Source organism: Pagrus major, chromosome 23, assembly GCF_040436345.1.
Source record: "Pagrus major chromosome 23, Pma_NU_1.0".
In the NCBI taxonomy this organism is placed as follows: Eukaryota; Metazoa; Chordata; class Actinopteri; order Spariformes; family Sparidae; genus Pagrus; species Pagrus major.
In genome coordinates, this window is record NC_133237.1 from 26,687,344 (window position 1) to 26,704,372 (window position 17,029).

At 41.4% G+C, this 17,029-nt stretch overlaps 1 protein-coding gene across 2 annotated transcripts in view; it reads right to left on the bottom strand.

Annotated features, from left to right (window-relative positions):
* tmem104 (transmembrane protein 104) overlaps window positions 1-17,029 on the bottom strand; it is a 114,270-nt gene that overhangs the window by 79,828 nt on the left and 17,413 nt on the right. For both annotated transcript variants that reach the window (XM_073494542.1, XM_073494541.1), the window contains exon 8: window positions 15,795-15,891. In XM_073494542.1, the coding sequence (XP_073350643.1) occupies window positions 15,795-15,891 (97 nt within the window). The remainder of the gene's footprint in view (window positions 1-15,794; window positions 15,892-17,029) is intronic.

Consider the following 17,029-nt stretch of genomic DNA (forward strand, 5'->3'; position numbering starts at 1 on the left):
CAATGCCGTCTCTCTCTGAACGACTAGAAGCAGACTTCAGGAAACCAGTGAAGCAGGCTGTGGACGGACTGTCAGGTCCGACAGGAAGACGATCCAAATCACAGGAGGTCCTTCAGCCGCTTTGTTCATGTTCTTGTCTGATAAAAATGTATGTGATATTTAGTCTTTGAGTTAGAATTGAAGTTCAAGTGTTCGTATCGGCACTAGAACTCAAGAAAGTGCCAGCCTGGGCATTTACATTATTTAAAAGCGTAGTAAAAAGCAAAAAAGCCCACTGAACCAGACTTCACACTATAGAATAAAATACAAGTGTGTTACATGACTGAACACCTCAGGAGTTACAGTATGTTTGCCTCACTGAGACTCACTGAGGTCTGGACACTGTTATAAAATAGCAAGCGCTGCTTTTTCCAGCCGTGCCGTCAATGACAACAGGACGACTGCTGTCGCAAAGTGCCTTGTCCACCCGTGCTTACACAGATAATAACAGTCTGTTTGGACAATGTTGTGCACTGCCAGTGTGTTTTGGCCTTGAGTGTAAGTGAGTAAATGTACATTAGCTCACTCACAGGTGGTGTTTCTCCAAACAGAAGCCAGTAGGAGGTCAGACGGTGTCTCATTTGTTCAGGATTCAGGATCATTCGCTCGCTTTGTCAGAACTACAGCTGTCGAGCACTTTGCAAACAGCACGGCCTTGTAAGAGGGTGAATGGCGTCTAATCCACTTCACCTCTCTATCGCTTGTTCCTGCACTATGTAACTTCGGTTTCCTGAAAGTCACCTGTAACTGCTGCTTACTGTAGCTATCTGCTAACGTCAGCTGACTCTGCTTGGAGCACCACCAGAATGTGTGTGTGTTTACGACGTTATCACCCAGATTTCGACCGCTGGTGCCGCTTTTCAACCAAGCCCGTTTGAGTGCTGGTTTGGAGTCATATAGTCATTTAGTCATATTTCATGCAAAACAAACACAAGCAAGGAAATGTGGTTTCAATGCCGACAAAGCTCCTGGCATTCAAAGTTTTGATTGCCTCCCTAAACGCCCCGGACACAATCCACCCACAGTTAATCTAACATGAAAAGTATAGATGAAAAAACAAGTAATGACAACTGGTGACACTAAACTGAGTATGAGAATAAACATCTCGAGAACTACTAATATCTGCGTGACCAGATTTGAAAACTGACAGAAGAACATCTATAGACAAACTCTCAACGCTCCTTTCATCTCATCTGCAGTTGGTGAAAACTAAACACATCCAGCGCAGAGGCCTATATTGTTAATTAGGTCTGTGGCCCTGGAGACCGCCGTGTCTCCACGCGATTAAAGATAGGACTCTAATGAGGGGAAGGGAGACAACTCAGACAAAAGGAAAAAGGTGGAGGAGGGATAAAGTGAGGGCGGAGATGCAAGGAGAATGCATCATCGTGTTCCCTGAGACCAAGTTCAGGTCAGGATATTTTAAACTGCGATACAAGTTGAGATTTAGATTAAACAAAGGCTGCCAGGTGTCCTGACTCGGGTCACCCTGCTGAAAAAGGCAAACCAAGCACTAAAATTAACTTTAGACTGCAGAGCCAGCCTAAAAGGAAACAAGTATAGAGCAGAGACGCCTTTATTTCACTGCAGTGTTACTAAATCAAACCAATCTTTTAACTGTCAACAGAAGACTGTTGCAATACGCTAAGAGAATTAATGAGTATGCTGGACTGCTTGTGTGTAAAAAGTTAATCACACATTGGTCATCTGCGGCGTGATTTAGCAGGTGATTAGGATGTTCCACCTCCGTGATTTTGTAATAACAACAAAAGGTCTTTCAACAGAGCGCTCTCACCTTCCGGCAGCAAGGTCACATTTACATGGATCCTGTTTACAAACTCTGAATTAAAGTTAAGCAAAGATAATTAAGAGGAGCAAAAACTGAGAAAAGTGGTTAAGACTCACAAACTGTCCGACAAACATGGAGCATCTTTGCGATACTTTAACACGGGTTAGCTTGAAGAAAAGTAGTTTGTACGATGTGTCATCCAAATACGTCAGGAGGCAAAACGGTTTAGGGTTAGGGTCAACCCAATACTGTAAAAGTTGTATAATTTGAACATTATCTTGCTTTGTGGATTATTAATGTTTCCAATGTTGCACTCACACAGGTCATGTGGAGCAGCTATCAACAATTTTGCCTCCTGACACGTTTTGATGACACATCGTACAAACTAGTTGTTTTCATCGGACAGAGTTTGAATCTGTTCTTCTTAATTATATTTGCTTAACTTTTATTCAGAGTTTGTATCCAACATTAATGTCACCATAATAATTACAAGACACTGTACCATCGAATTGATTCTGAAGCGGTTATTTTAAGGTGAAAACATTTTAAGTGTTATGCAGTAACAGAATATTGATCCATATTTGATCAGCACAGCCTGATTTCACAGTTTGATCAGAGTTTCTTGAGCTATGTGTGTTCAAATGCCTTTTTTTTGTTTGTTTTCTAACTTTATTGAATGAACGACACATGCCTTTGTTTTGATCTGAGATGCTGGTGCTCTAGTGCGATATGCAGTGGTAGTCGATGTCAAATATTTAACCTTTAAACGGGTTTTCCGTTCTGTTTGTTTCTGGTGTGACATGTTTGACGTCACAAATGTGCCGGAAAACAGGGAACAGATGAAGCTGTAGATGTTTAGCTGATCACATTTTTATATATTTTATTTTAGTTCCACTTTCAAAGTGAACGCGGACTTAATAATGTTCAAGTGCAGCTTGAATGGAGACGGATGGAAAGGTATTTATGCACCAACATCAAGAACTTCAATGCATGGTGTAGCATGGTGTAGCATGGTGCCGGAAAAGGGGTGATAATGAGTGTGTCCAGCTGGGCGTCATGTTTCCATCACTTCCGATCGAATACCTGTGAATGCTGCAGAGTCATTTGACCTGGGATGAGTGCCAATCATACCTTTTCCCAATAAAGATACAAGCCAGATGTTAGTGGGTGTTAGTGTTTTTTTTTTAGTCCAGTGTAAAGGAGGTTAAAGTGTCCCAAATGACCTGTGCTTATAATGAGGCTGTTCTTTCAAACCCTAGTTTAAGAAAAAACCTTGTTGCAGCTGTATTTAAAAACATGTATTCACAGGCATCCATCTCTTGTGAAAGGAAAGGGCAGTCACTTGTCAAAGTAAACACTGATGAGCATCCATTCACTGCAGACTTCATGACTTTGAACAAGCTGCTGTTTCCAAGACGTTCACCTAATTAAAACTCCTAATGTGCCGTTTCTGCACCTCAAAAAAGAATCCATTACACACCTACGTAGGTAAAAATAACGAGCAACAGCACACAGTGAAGATTTATGACAGGCTTGGGACATATCTGGGGAGGAAATGAGAAACGATAATTTGCCTGTGGTTTAATAGGACGATGGTTATTTCACTCCTCCCATCATCCAAAGTATTGTAAAAAGGAGACAGAGGAGGAGGAGGAGGAGGAGGCAGAGGAGCATTATAGCACAAGAGACTTTCGCCCCAAATGAAACTGATGATAGACTTTATGAAAAAGAGACGTTTACGAATATACAATACGTCAAGATGTAATTGAAAGAGACAAGGACTGGATATTTTATTTTGGGGGCACGACGGGTCAGTGGACAGCACTTAAGCAGCAGCTCCCTAAGGAGCGACTACACAGCGCCATGACCCGACTACCCAATCAATTCAGATGTGTCAACCTACAGCACAGAAATATACAAACACACAGCCCGACACATAATGAGCTAAAGGTTACACCGGGTCTCAGTGTGGCCGTCTGCATTTTAAACATGGCCGTGAACTCCTGCAGATTTCACGCAAATCACGCTAATTTGCCTTCAGCAAGTGAGACCATTACATCACTCTGAGACGTCCTTGGACTAGATAACCAGCTTCACGCTCGGTGCATTCAGGATGTAGATTTGTCCCCAAAAAAATGACAATAAGAGGACGTTACTGAAGCAGTAAAGAGACAAATGATGTACATTAACTTTATCTCAGAGGAGAGGTACTCACAAACAACTAAACATACAGTCAACAAATGTTTTATTAAACTGCTGGAAACCAAATCTTTTCTTCTGTAGTTGAGCTGTCAAGATACCAGAATTTAAAACTTGGCAGCCTACTATCGTTTCAAGCATTGACAGTCTAAAATATGGACAGGTCTTCTGGGTCTGAAAGGTGAAGCCAATGCAGAAGTGCCTTAAACCTGTCCAGCAGGGGGCGACTCATCTGGTTTCAATTAGAAGTTTGATTCTATGAAAGCTTATGAGAAAATGATCCTACTTCTCACTTGATTTATTTCCCTAGTAAACAGTTTTCTTATGAGTTTATGGTCTTGATCTCTAGTTTCAAGTCTTCTTCAACACAGCATGATGTTCGTTTTGTAAATTATGGTCACATACACAGTAAAACAGACGATAAAGCAGGCCACCTTTCGATTTACAAGTCTCTACCATGACATATCCTTCCCAGCTCTAACTTCTCGTCTAAATATGATCACTTCTGGCTCCAAAAAGGCCAAAATAGTGACGGCAATGCCCAAACTTGCAGCTTCAAGTCCACAAATGGGTGAGGTCACAAGGTTTACACTTGGGTTTAAGACAGACTAGACAAACTGTGTGTGAACCTATCCTTTCAACGACAAAATGCTGTTGTTTTTAACTTCCCTCCAGAGTCGGACCAGGGAATGAGACTCAATAATCAAGTATCTTTCTCCAGAAACTCCACCTGCTCCTTTAAAAGGTTTGGTTTCAAACCACGATTGACAAATGTTGCACGTAAACAGGTTTGGTTACAGTTTAGGAACAAACACAACTCGGTTAGGGTCAGACAGAAACAATAGATCCTTTAATTTTCCATAATGCGTCTCAAGAATATCGTCTCTGCCTGGCAAAAATGTCGACATCTTTGAAGGTCTAAACCTCCATTTTGTAACGCAGGGCTGTATGTTTTAAATTTGAAGCTTCAAGGCCAAAAGCTTCGTCCATGTTTGGGTTAAAATTACCACTATGTCAAGGTTTGGGGGTCTTTATGGTTACAATAATAAACACATAAAGTTAAAGAAACGGGAAACAATCGCCTATCTCTTGTTGACCCACTCAGACCTCCAGCTCTACGACATCAGACCACTTCCTCCACTGCTCCTGACAAACAAGAGTCATAATTACTGCAGTTGCTGCAGGGTTTTCTCACTTGACCGTAAACATTCGTTGGTTTTGGACATTTTTGTGGAAACGACTGACGCTGTTATTTTTCTTGGCACGACAGCCTCATCAGGGCCACACACACACACACACACACACACACACACAGACACACAGACACTCACACACTCACACACTCACACACTCACACACTCACACACTCACACACTCACACACTCGGGATGCCCTTGAACGTGCCGAAGCAGAAGAGATATCCGATAGAAGACTTTAGTGTGAAAAAGGCACCAACTGTTAAACACAAGCATGACACACGAGTACATTCATGATCTCGTACAAACAAATGAATCATTCAGTTTATCAGGCGGCAACAAAACGGGCTGAAGAACCGGCTCGGTCTAACAGGAGCCCATCAGTCATTTCTGTGACCTCTGCGTCTCCTCAACAACTGCTCCCTCATCACCAGTCTGCACCAGTCATCCCAGTGCCAGCGGCATCACGCGTCTCCTCCCCGTCCCGATCAGCTGCTCCGATACACCGTCCTGCTGCTGCGTGGAGTGGACTCCCCCCGTGTGGATCGCAGCTCAAACACTTCTTCCTGCTGCGATAATCTCCATTAAACCATCTGCACAGTCGCCCCCCCCCCCCCACAGCTCAGGCCCTCACGGGGAGACGCTGCCACTCGACTGCAGTATATACCTCCTTAATGTACACGTCTAACAAGAGTGCTTCAGACATGAGTACGTACTCTACTCAGAGCAGTTATTTCAATATCGGTATTTAAATGGTGTAAGGTCGGTATAAACCATTAGGAGGAGAGAGAACCTGACCTCACTGTTTTTGTAAAGGGACTTATCTATGAAGACAGGCCACAAACACGTACTGAACAGGAGATTCATCATCTTGGCGATTAAAACATTTCTGCATCATACAACAAAATCAGTAAACTAAAGTTCGACAGGACAAGAGACAGAAGAAGTCAGACAATCTGAAGACTTGTTCGGAAGAGAAACACTAAGCCAAAAGATAAGATTTTAACCTAAAAAGCCCGTTATACAGAACGACTTTCTGTTTCAGCTTACTTCAGTTGTCATAGTTTTTCTGTGCAATGAGGGATTATTACCAACATTAAGGTACGCTCAATTTTTGTTTTACACCCAAATAAACTGGTTTAAATCATCTGCATAACTGCTAAATATCTGCAATCAACTTGCAATCAAGCAAGCATAAAGATATTATATGCTTTTTTTTTATCAGTTTATGGTATCAGGTACAGAGCTGCAACAATCATTTGATTAGTTTTGATAATCAAATACATTTTTAAAGCACAAAAAAGTCCAAATTCAGTGAAAGAATTCTCTCAATGTTTGTAACTAGAGCTGCAACGATTAATCAATCAGTTTTTAATCTTATTCTGATAAGCAACTATTCAGTTTGAGTAATGAAAATTCTCTGATTTCAACTTAAATGTGAATATTTTCTGGGTTCTTTCCACGTCGATGACAGAAAACTGTCTTTGAGTTGTGGACAAAATGAGGCATTTGAGGACGTCATCTTGGTCTTTGGGAACACTTTCTGACATTTTATAGGCCAAATATTAAATCTATCAATTGAGAAAATAATCAGATCCAACTCTGATTTCACTTTACCGCTCCAGTTATTTGTGATACAATAAGGGTTAAAAACGAAGAACTTTGCACTCTCGATTAAACACGACACTGCTGCCTCTCAAGTGGCCCCTCTGTGTTTATGGACAAACACTCTCTAAACCATTAGCTAAACAACTCAAGCTAAGCATGAATGCCTTACAGGACCCACATGTGTGCTTTTAACTGTGTGCAACAGGCTAAAACACTGCAGTAACAAGATGGCAGGAGGCCTCTGCAGGGAACGGGCATCGAGGTCACTGAAACTCCACTTGGAATAAATCTTTATTAGTCAGTTAATTAATCAATCAGCTCAGTATTGAGGAAAGTGGCAGGCTGGGTCACTTCTGAACTCTTAGGGGACGAGCAACAACTTCAAATTAACTCCATTTCAATACATGAGACAGCGGACGGCCTAATAGAAACACGCTATAATTGAAACATCTGCATGAAGATAAGCAGTGAACAATGCAGCGTAAGCATAAAATGTCTTTGAGCTCATATGCTGCATTGATTTTCCATCACTTCCCACATACTGGGAGGACAATAAATCAGCCGTTTAAAATTGTACTGGCTGTCCAGCAGGGTGGAGTACACCAACCACTGCTTGGCTAGCCACTGTGACAAAAGCCCCTGCAGTCAAATTCAAAAAGAAAACTTAGCAGGGGACAATCAAGGACAGAGAAGTTTAATTGAGGTCTTGGGAATCTCTGCTGGAGCCGAACAAAAACTCAGTAAGACCCCACTGTTACACGGCCGCTTAATCTTTTCAATCAAAGCAGCGTAAAGGCCTAGGATCAACACTGTTATGCAATGGCCACCCGTCATCTCTCTTTCACACCCCCAAAGCCATCAACAAATATTGTAGATATGAGAAGAAAAGCCCTCAGTCGTCCACTCAGGCAACAAACACGAGAATCAATCAGCCGCAGAGCAAATCACGGTCAATTGATCTTCTTAAGAGCTTTCAGAAGCTGCGATGAGGAAAATGGCTGTTGTGACATGTCCACAGCTGAGAGTGCTGATGTGTCAAGTCAATACTGATTAAGTCAAAGATGTGACCTGATGAAATATCAACCGGGGCTGCTTCGGGCCTTATTATCATGAGTAATTAGTCTGTCTCTGTGAATTCAGCACTTAGGTCTTCATAAAAATGACAATGTGACCGTAATGAGGGTGTGATGTGCATTACAACATCATTCTGTGGTGGCTCGTGGCCTCTGAGGGAAACTGAGCAGTACACAATACTGGATGGATCACTGTGAAGAGTGTGCAGAGTCCAGCTAATTTAAAGGAAAAAAGGAAAAATTCAGCGTTGCAGCATTCTCCTAAACAACTGAAGCAGCTGAGGATTTGTTTTAAAATAGCTCAACCGCTGTGTCTTATTTGACAGCGTTTCCCACACGTGCTTTACTTGAGCGGGTCACCGAGGTGTATTGACAGCCGCCCAATCATATATATACTTTCATTTTTATATTTTTTATCTGTCCGAGAGAATTAGGCCATCCACGATCAATTAACTAGGTGACAGTCAGCCCTCGCTCTCTCCCTCCAGTCTGCTGTCAATCACACCTGCTCTGCAGAGAGACGCTCTCTCTCCCGTAAAGAGACCGATTCTGATGGAAACTCTCGTATTTAATACTATTTAATACGACCTACTTATGCCCTTGTTTTGTACAAACTTATAAGTGCACCTGTTGTGATGTTATTCAGTGCATGTTAGTTTTGAGCAGCTACATAATTAACAACAAGCTTCCTCCACACGTGCTGTTATGATGACGGAATTGCAGGTGAAAAAATCCTAAACGCGAGGTGTGTTTTTTGGCCGATAAAAACACACCTTTATAAAAACCGACTGCTGACAAAGAAAGCAGATAAGCCAGTGTGAGTGCAGTAAGACAATTAAAGCAACACTGTATACTGTAGGCAAACTCTTAAATCGATTCTGAAGAAAGACAGTTGATTTTTGAGTCTCATTCTCAGCTCGTCCAATTTTCTATTTTTCCATCAGCATGGGGGTAAGGAGATAATGACTGGATCTTTATTTCTGCATTAACTGTTTCTTTAAATGTGTGGCAACCACACATATACCCCCAGTGTCCCTATAGGCTGAGTGTCAATGTCAAGACTGACACTCAGTTGGTGTGACTGACACATGATGAAGGAAGGGGCCGGAGGTGAGGAGCTAAAAAGAAAACGTGGCGCCTGAACACACACTAAATTCAAACATGCCCTCCAAGTGTTGAAGTGAGAAACACGAATCAGGCGATCTGTGGAAAAAAACACAGTTCAACAAACTTTCAGCAACAGGTTGAATAAAAACACCAGCCTGCGTATTATTTTACCCTTTTAGAGGATTAGTGTCAACAGTGAAAAATGAACCAAACCGGGTTTCAGGCTGAACATTCCCTCCTCATTTCCTTAGTGTCTATCAGGAGTGCTGTTGTTGTTGGTAAAGGTCTACTCATCTGTACCGGGACAGCTGTTCACAAACCTAAAAATAACCCACAATCTGTTGTCCACTGCGAACAAAGCACCCTAATCGCTGCAGAGCAGCCATCTGGGGGAAACCTGCCAAAACTGTTGAATATATTCACACGTAAAAGTCCAGACGGACGGGGAACCAGCGAATAAGGTCAAGAAACTCTGAGGATGAGATAAATTAGTGCTGAAAGTATCTAATAAATCTATTAATCATCAGCAAATTAATCTGTATGAAACTCTGGGAATCCATTTTATTTTATTTAAGTGATTTATTATAAAAGGGATGAATTTTCGCTTGTTACAGCTTATAAGGTTTAGAGATATAATACCGAACATTTCTGCATAAAAATGTCAAAAAACAACCTTTTGTTGAGTTATGCTTACATAATCCCAAATGTTTCAAACAGTGTTTGAACCCAGAATAATCTATTCACTCACAGAGTGAGAAAGGAAGACAGCAAACAAGACGAAATGTAACATGAATAAAACTTTACAACAACTTTACATTACCCTAATGATGATATTTAACAAAGAAGACAACATTCCTATGATCCATGTGCATTTAAGGACTCGCTGCTTTTAGTTTTCTTTGTTTTGGTGTTATGTTTGGACAAAAAAGACATTTCAATGAGCCGGATTGGACCCAGCTATTGCAGGACCCTGAATGCAGCTTTTGCAGGAACCTGGACGCAGCTGTTGCAGGACCCTGAATGCAGCTTTTGCAGGAACCTGGACGCAGCTGTTGCAGGACCCTGAATGCAGCTGTTGCAGGAACCTGGACACATATAAGAGGAACCTGGACGTAGCTATTAGAGGAACCTGGACGCAGCTGTTGCAGGAACCTGGACGCAGCTATTAGAGGAACCTGGACGCAGCTGTTGCAGGAACTTGAACGCAGCTATTGAAGGAACCTGGTCGCAGCTATCGCAGGAACCTGGTCACATTAGGTATGATAATAGAAAACAAAGTTGGTTAAAAGCTTAAAGCCTGAGATGCATTGATATACAAAATCTGGGCTTTTGAGGCCAACAGATATCTTAAAAACCTCCACAGGTTGTCGGGTCAAGATGAAGTCCAGTTGTAGGAGAGCAGTCAGTGAAAGCTTCTGAACTCATGTGGACAAAGGTTTACCCTGCAGGACAACAACTCCACATCTCTGTCCAAATCCCTCTGACATCAGCCTCCCTCACTGTCTCTTCCCCTCTCTTTCACTCTCTATGCACCAATCACCCACACATGGATTAAAGCTCCTTAGAGCAACACCATAATCAGGCTGCTCTTTAATCTCCCGTTATTTTCCAAACTCTAAAAATGTTATGGCTGCAGTAATGTCTGTAGCATCACTCTCAGTGATTCCCCTGGACACAACCAAGCAGCTCCCTTATCACACTCTGGCAAAAAGACAACACTGCTGCAGGCCAATGGCCGATAATCCCCACTGCTTATACAGCTCTGTTCCTACAGAACAAATTGAATAACAGGAGGTGAATAAAGGATTTTAGAATTCAGACTCAGCAATGAGGACAAGGAAAACTAAATTACTACACTGGGAAGATTTGACAAAATGTTATTGTTGATTGTTTAGCTCTCACTGTATATATGTTGCATGCATACCTAATACAAAATATAAAGAGTAATTATTTGGTACCGAAGTAGGATTTACTTGTTATTTATGAGCAGTGACCAGCAGCTCTGTAGGTCGCTCTGTCCGCAACCCTTTGGCAGCTACAGTTTTCGCCCTTGAAGACAGAAATTTGGCGTGGAGGTCGAATGTATGTCTATGAAGGAGTGTGTTTGTTTTCATGCCATTTGGCTAAAAAGTGAGTTGGGCAATCAGAGGAGCCTGTCACAAAAAGGAACATAACTTCCGAATGGATGCACAGACTTGCGCAAGCTTTCATGGAAAGGCTGTTCACGAGCCAAGGACAGCTGACTAACTGTCAATCGGCCAAGAAAACGTGCAAAGCTTTTACAAATTACTGTCACTGAACTTTCTAGAAGGACATACACACACCATTTTGCCACAGCCCCTTCCATAACTCATGACTCATTTGTCATACACTCATGTAGGAGGCAGAAAAGTTTCTTTTTCATTGCTCTTTCGCCGTCTGTTGGTTTTTCAATTAATTGCTCGAGGCTGCAGGTACCTGGTCGCAGCTATTGCAGGTACCTAGGACGAGGTTCTTATATACTGTGTTTGGTAGTATTTTACTTTTTTTCTTACCTGTGTTCATACTATTTTAATGTATATTATGTACTTGATGAGGTTTATCAGGGTTTCTTGTCAGTGTTCGGTTGAGCTTATCAATCATGTTGATATGATAGGCAATAAAGTTTTGAATCTTGGTGGGAAAATATTCATGAAACAAGTTCATCTGTTGATTATTGTCTTGATTAATCAATTTGTTTTTGTTCTCTCAGCCGTTAGAAAATGGTGAAAGATGTTGATCAGTGTTTCCTAAAGCCCAAGTTGACGTCCTCAAATGTCTTGTTTTGACCACAACATAATGATATTTAGTTTACTGTCATAAAAGGAGGAAGGAGAAAATATTCACATTTAAGAAGCAGCTTTACTTGCTTCTGTGTTTTTAACCTTCATGTCAGGTTTGATGGAAGGTCTCAACATTGTTTTACATGCAGAGTTATACATTTTTACTTGCCTGATATATTTGTAATAAGAAAAGGTTTGAAATAAAGCTCTGTTGCATAATTTACATCATGTCCCTTTCCACATAATCTCATGCTGGGATGAATGTAATGGAAATATTGGCACCCAAATGAATGAACCTCTGCTTTATGCACATTTATTTGTTCTTTATGAAGTCGGAGATTGATTTGTGCGCACCTCAAACGTAGGGTCTCTTCCTTCGAGGCTACTTTTTATCCATAGCAATTTTGAGCATGGCTTCACTGACTGACCTTCTGCAACTTTGCACCTCTGAAAGACCCGAGTGAAAATGGTCCGTTACAAAACCAGACACTCGGGTCAGTTCTGTGGCAGAGGGGCACTTTGTCCTTCCAGCTCAGAGAATACAAAAGGTGGATGCTGGGTGGGGCTGATAGCTCTTTCCACAGGGTATACCACAGCTGATGAGAAACTGTCAATTATTTAGACTCATCATTCAGAGTCTGGGCAGTGTCTTTAGGCCAGAGCCTCTGACCCTGTGATGGCACACACACAGAGTGGAGACTGTACAGTATCCTAACAGGAAGTGCTGAATGTTTCATCACAGCTCAATGAGTCCTGATTTATTTAAGGAGAGGTCAACCAGGACAAAAAACAGAAAGAAGATTTCCAGGATAAAAATATGGATCAACGAAGACAAAAACAATCATTCAGGGATTGGAGGTGTTCCTCGGCTGCTGCTCGGCATTTAAATTATGAAACAAAGTACGTCATGTTCAACGGCATCAGAATCTGTTAGAGACGAGACACAGAGAGACGCCGCTGCAATGCAAAACTGAATGTAGACTTTTAATAAATAAAGTCTAATTATGTTTTTCTAACTAATTAGAAAACAGACTATAATTTTAACTTAGACAGTTAATTTGTTGGCTTGACTGGCCTCCGATTAGCTGAGACTACGAAGTCGACAGCAAAGAGGAATTGGTTGATTAAAGTAATAAGAGAACTTTTTTCATCTCTGGGGAAATATTACTGTGACAAACATCATTAAAAGCTTATCTGTAGGGATGAATCCGATCTGATCCGTCAATACTGAACTTATTAAGCTGAAGCCAGAGGCGAGAAACCTTCTCAAAGATTGTATATAGTCTTTATAAACATTTGAAACACTACACGGATGAAATAGCTTTTGTTACACATCAGTGTGCTGAAATGTTTGTCTGTTTGCACAATTAAAGACACAGTATGTAATTTCTTCCACTAGGAGTCTCTCAATCAAAACAATGTCAACAACAGACGGAGCTTTCTGACCGAATGAGCGTGAAGAATTTGCGTTGAGAGAAATCACTCCGACTGTCTGTTCAGTTAAGTGAACTAGTACAGCCTGTCACTGTAATATCCATGATTTCACCCATTTAGTGCAGTTTCTCCTTATTTCCCACCTCCGCCTCTTCAACAGCGCTATTTACAACTTTTTATTAGGTGACTGCACGTGGCTTTATTAGTGAGAGTGGTGTCAAAAATGCTGCACAGTTCGCACATCCACAATCCAAGTCTTCTAGTTTCCCTTCCCTGACGATTACAGACTACTGCCACCTTGAGGTCTGGGGAGTTATTACCTTATAACCTTGTGCAGGTGCAGAATGACAAGCTAGTTGATCGTCGGCTGTAGTCTTTGCTGCGTGTGCAAGGCGATGCAACAGTCGGCCTTCATTGCCGCTACTTCTTTGATGTCGGTAAGGTATGTTTGAGCTTTTAAACACTCACCACTGCCACTGAAAATGGATGAGGTGAGGTAATGTATCAAGGTTTTATTCACGTTACGTTTAGTCATGTTCCTCTTTCCAATGTTTTCACAGAAGTTAAAGTGACAGGCGACCAAATGAAACACCTTTACCTTGAGTAAAATTACGCATTTCTTCGGAAGCATCTAAAGGCTTCATTTAAAGACTTTTTACCTGTAAGCTTTTATTAAATGCTTAACTAAGTTTAATAAGTTGGAGTGTCTCAGAAAATGTGGCGGAGAAATTTAGCTACACTGAACAAAGTTGTTTGTTGTTTATAAGGCCTTTAAAAACAGAAACAGTTTAATGTACTGTAAAACCACAAGAGAGGTTTCAGATTATGCTACTGGTGCAGTACTTGTATTGTATAAATTAGTATAGTAGGAGAAAAAGGCGCGATCAGTGCATCCCTACTTGTCAGTGTTCACTGGTGAAACTATTGTGTAGTGTTAGATATCTATTTCCCTGAGGGGGTCATGATGAAACTGGGAAATGAGTCTGCAAAAACTGCAAGTGTTAACAAATTGACCAGAGATTACAAATCAGCATTATTTCAATTTGCTTACACACAGTAAGAGGCTTATCCCCCCGAGAGATAAAGAGGAAGAGTTAATTCATTGGCAAATTATTTGGGGTCTGCTCATTCTATTAAAATATAAGCGAGGATAGGAAACAGTGAGAGAAAGAGCGGGGAGGAGGGAGGCTGAGAAATTATACAGGAGGAGATCAGCACATCTATCACTGTCGCTGTGCAAAGTTAAAGCCGGAGTAGAAAATCACAGAGTTTGGCCCGCTTAAGACTTCAAGGACACACGCAGACACTCACTTCCTGTGGGCTGCAGAGGTGGGCTGACCGAGGAAGTTTAAGTGAGGGAAGGATTCAAAAAAAGGACAGAAAATGTTGTCGGAGCTGCATCTGACAGAAATGTAGGCACGGCTTGACACGTTACACCTCGTTCAAACGGGAGATAAGAGGGTGTATGTGCAGACGAGCTGATTGGGACAAAAAAAGTACTTTGACGTTGTGTCGAGCAGCTTCACCTCAGAATACCTTTCAAAAAGGAGAATTCCCCAGAGAATACAAGCTGTACTGAGATTGTGCAACAACAGTCATTAGTTTTGACCTTGTCTTCGTAAAATGTAAACAGTTCAGTGTATAAATTAACTTATACTGTCCGTCCTCTTCACAGCTGGGATGTTGACTGTAATTACTTTGACTTGATGTTGTTTTGTAGGTCACTCAGAAGCATTCATACACCCAGTGAGTCTTTATTTTTTAAACAGACAGTTCAACCCATAATATGCGTCGTACCTGTAGTGCTAGTTATCCATCTAGATTGTTTTAGGTTTGGAGATATCAGCCGTAGAGATGTTTACCTTCTCTCCAATATAATGGAACTAGATAGCACTCGGCTTTAGGGATGGGACGATAATAGATTATATCACAGATCGTGATTAAAAATACTCACAACAAGTTGATCGTGTTGAATTTTCATTATCAGGATAATCGTGAATCGTGAATAAATGACTTGAAACCGCTGAACTGTCAGTGGTTCTGTGACTTAAATGTCAGATTTCCTAAAGATATCCATGTAGAATGTAGTATACTGACCCGGACTGACTACAGTCCTGGACTAACTCTGCATTCATGTGTTGTCAGATTTATCAGAAGAATGTTTTCCCCGACAGTTGGAACAACAACCCGGAGAAAAAGCAGAAAAAACCCCAGAAAGATTTGGTTCACAAGTTGACGTCATATGACGCTGAAACACGGCAGAAGAAAGTTAAAATCGGGTGGATGGCAGGAAACTTTTATCAGTCACGTATTGTAAAGTCAGCGTATCCTTTTCTTTGCTCTTCCTTGTCACTCAAATACTGGAAACAGCTGTCAACATGTTTTTTAAACGCTCTGAGGGATGAAATGCAGAACAACGTCTTTTTGGCGTCCATGTTGCTCCCACATTTCGACATGACATGCATGAACACACCAAAGTCGGAAGAACAACTTCCCAACTCAGCAAGCGGGATCGTCTGACAACTGGGACAAGGAAATCACCACTTACCAGAAACACCCGGTACGCGTCTTTCCTCGTGACAGAGCCCCAGCACTGATCTGTGTCGTTGTACTTGACGCTTCCAGCGCTGCAGGAGTGGTTCCCACTGAACAGGACAAAACACAAACAAACAGGGCTTCATGTTTAACCCAAACTGAAACTGATGCACACTGAAGATCATCACCACTTATCCTTTACATTCAAAGCATGAACTTATCATGTAAAAGGTTTGAGTTTACACATAATAAGGACACAATCGGATTGGATCAGCTGAAGGAAAAGCAGCAGCAGAGGTTGTTTATCTCTTAAAAGTAATCACAAACCCCATCAGTGTTGCGTGACAGACGGCGCTCCAGTAAAATCATCCGGCTCTGCCCATTCTGCTGAGAAGTCTGCAGTCTGTGCCTTCAGGCAAAGCAAACCGCTTTTGAAGTCTCAGTTACATCTCACATTTATTCTTGCTGGAAGGTTAGCAAGGTTTGGACCACAGTGGAGGAGAATTTAATGCGATAAGACAGCGTCAGTGTGCTGCGCCTCAGGACAGGATGAGGGAGGCGCTTTGTCGCAACAACAATTAAAAGAAGAAGAAGGCAGAGTTTACTGGGTGACTTCTTAAACTCAAAATTACCACTGGGACTTTTATTATTGTTAATCAATCCAATGAAACAGGACATAAAGGAAACTGAAAGGGGATTTAAAGGTTTAACAAATACTTATTGAGGGTAAAGTGAAAGTATTAACAACACTGTGTCCTGGTGAAAGATCAGATCTTTTGGACTTTTACAAAATTAGCGTGTACGCGCAAGTGTAAACTCACTAAAAATAGGCGATTAACTCCTTTTACATTGCCAGTGGACAAGTTTGCCTTTCTGATTTTTCCACTCGTGTGTCACAGAAACAGGGAACAGTAGAAAGCAGCAGATCATATTTAAGTGTACAAGGTTCATGTTTTCAAGCAAAAAATATGTCAATAGTTGAGATCTTTACAAAAACAACCTACAACATGGCGTAAGTTTATTCTAGTTTGAGTTAAAGCGCGAGCGATACTGGAATTGTGGTTCTCAAACACTTGTGACAAAGATATGTGCATAATGGAGGCAGGATATTTTATAGTTTGACAACAAACTAGAATGACAGCTTGTGGTTGTATAACCTCCGCATACTGGTCAAAATGCTACGTTATAGTAACGGCCAAAAATGAAACTGAACTGAAAAAGTATTTGAGATAAAATGGTGGCAGTTTA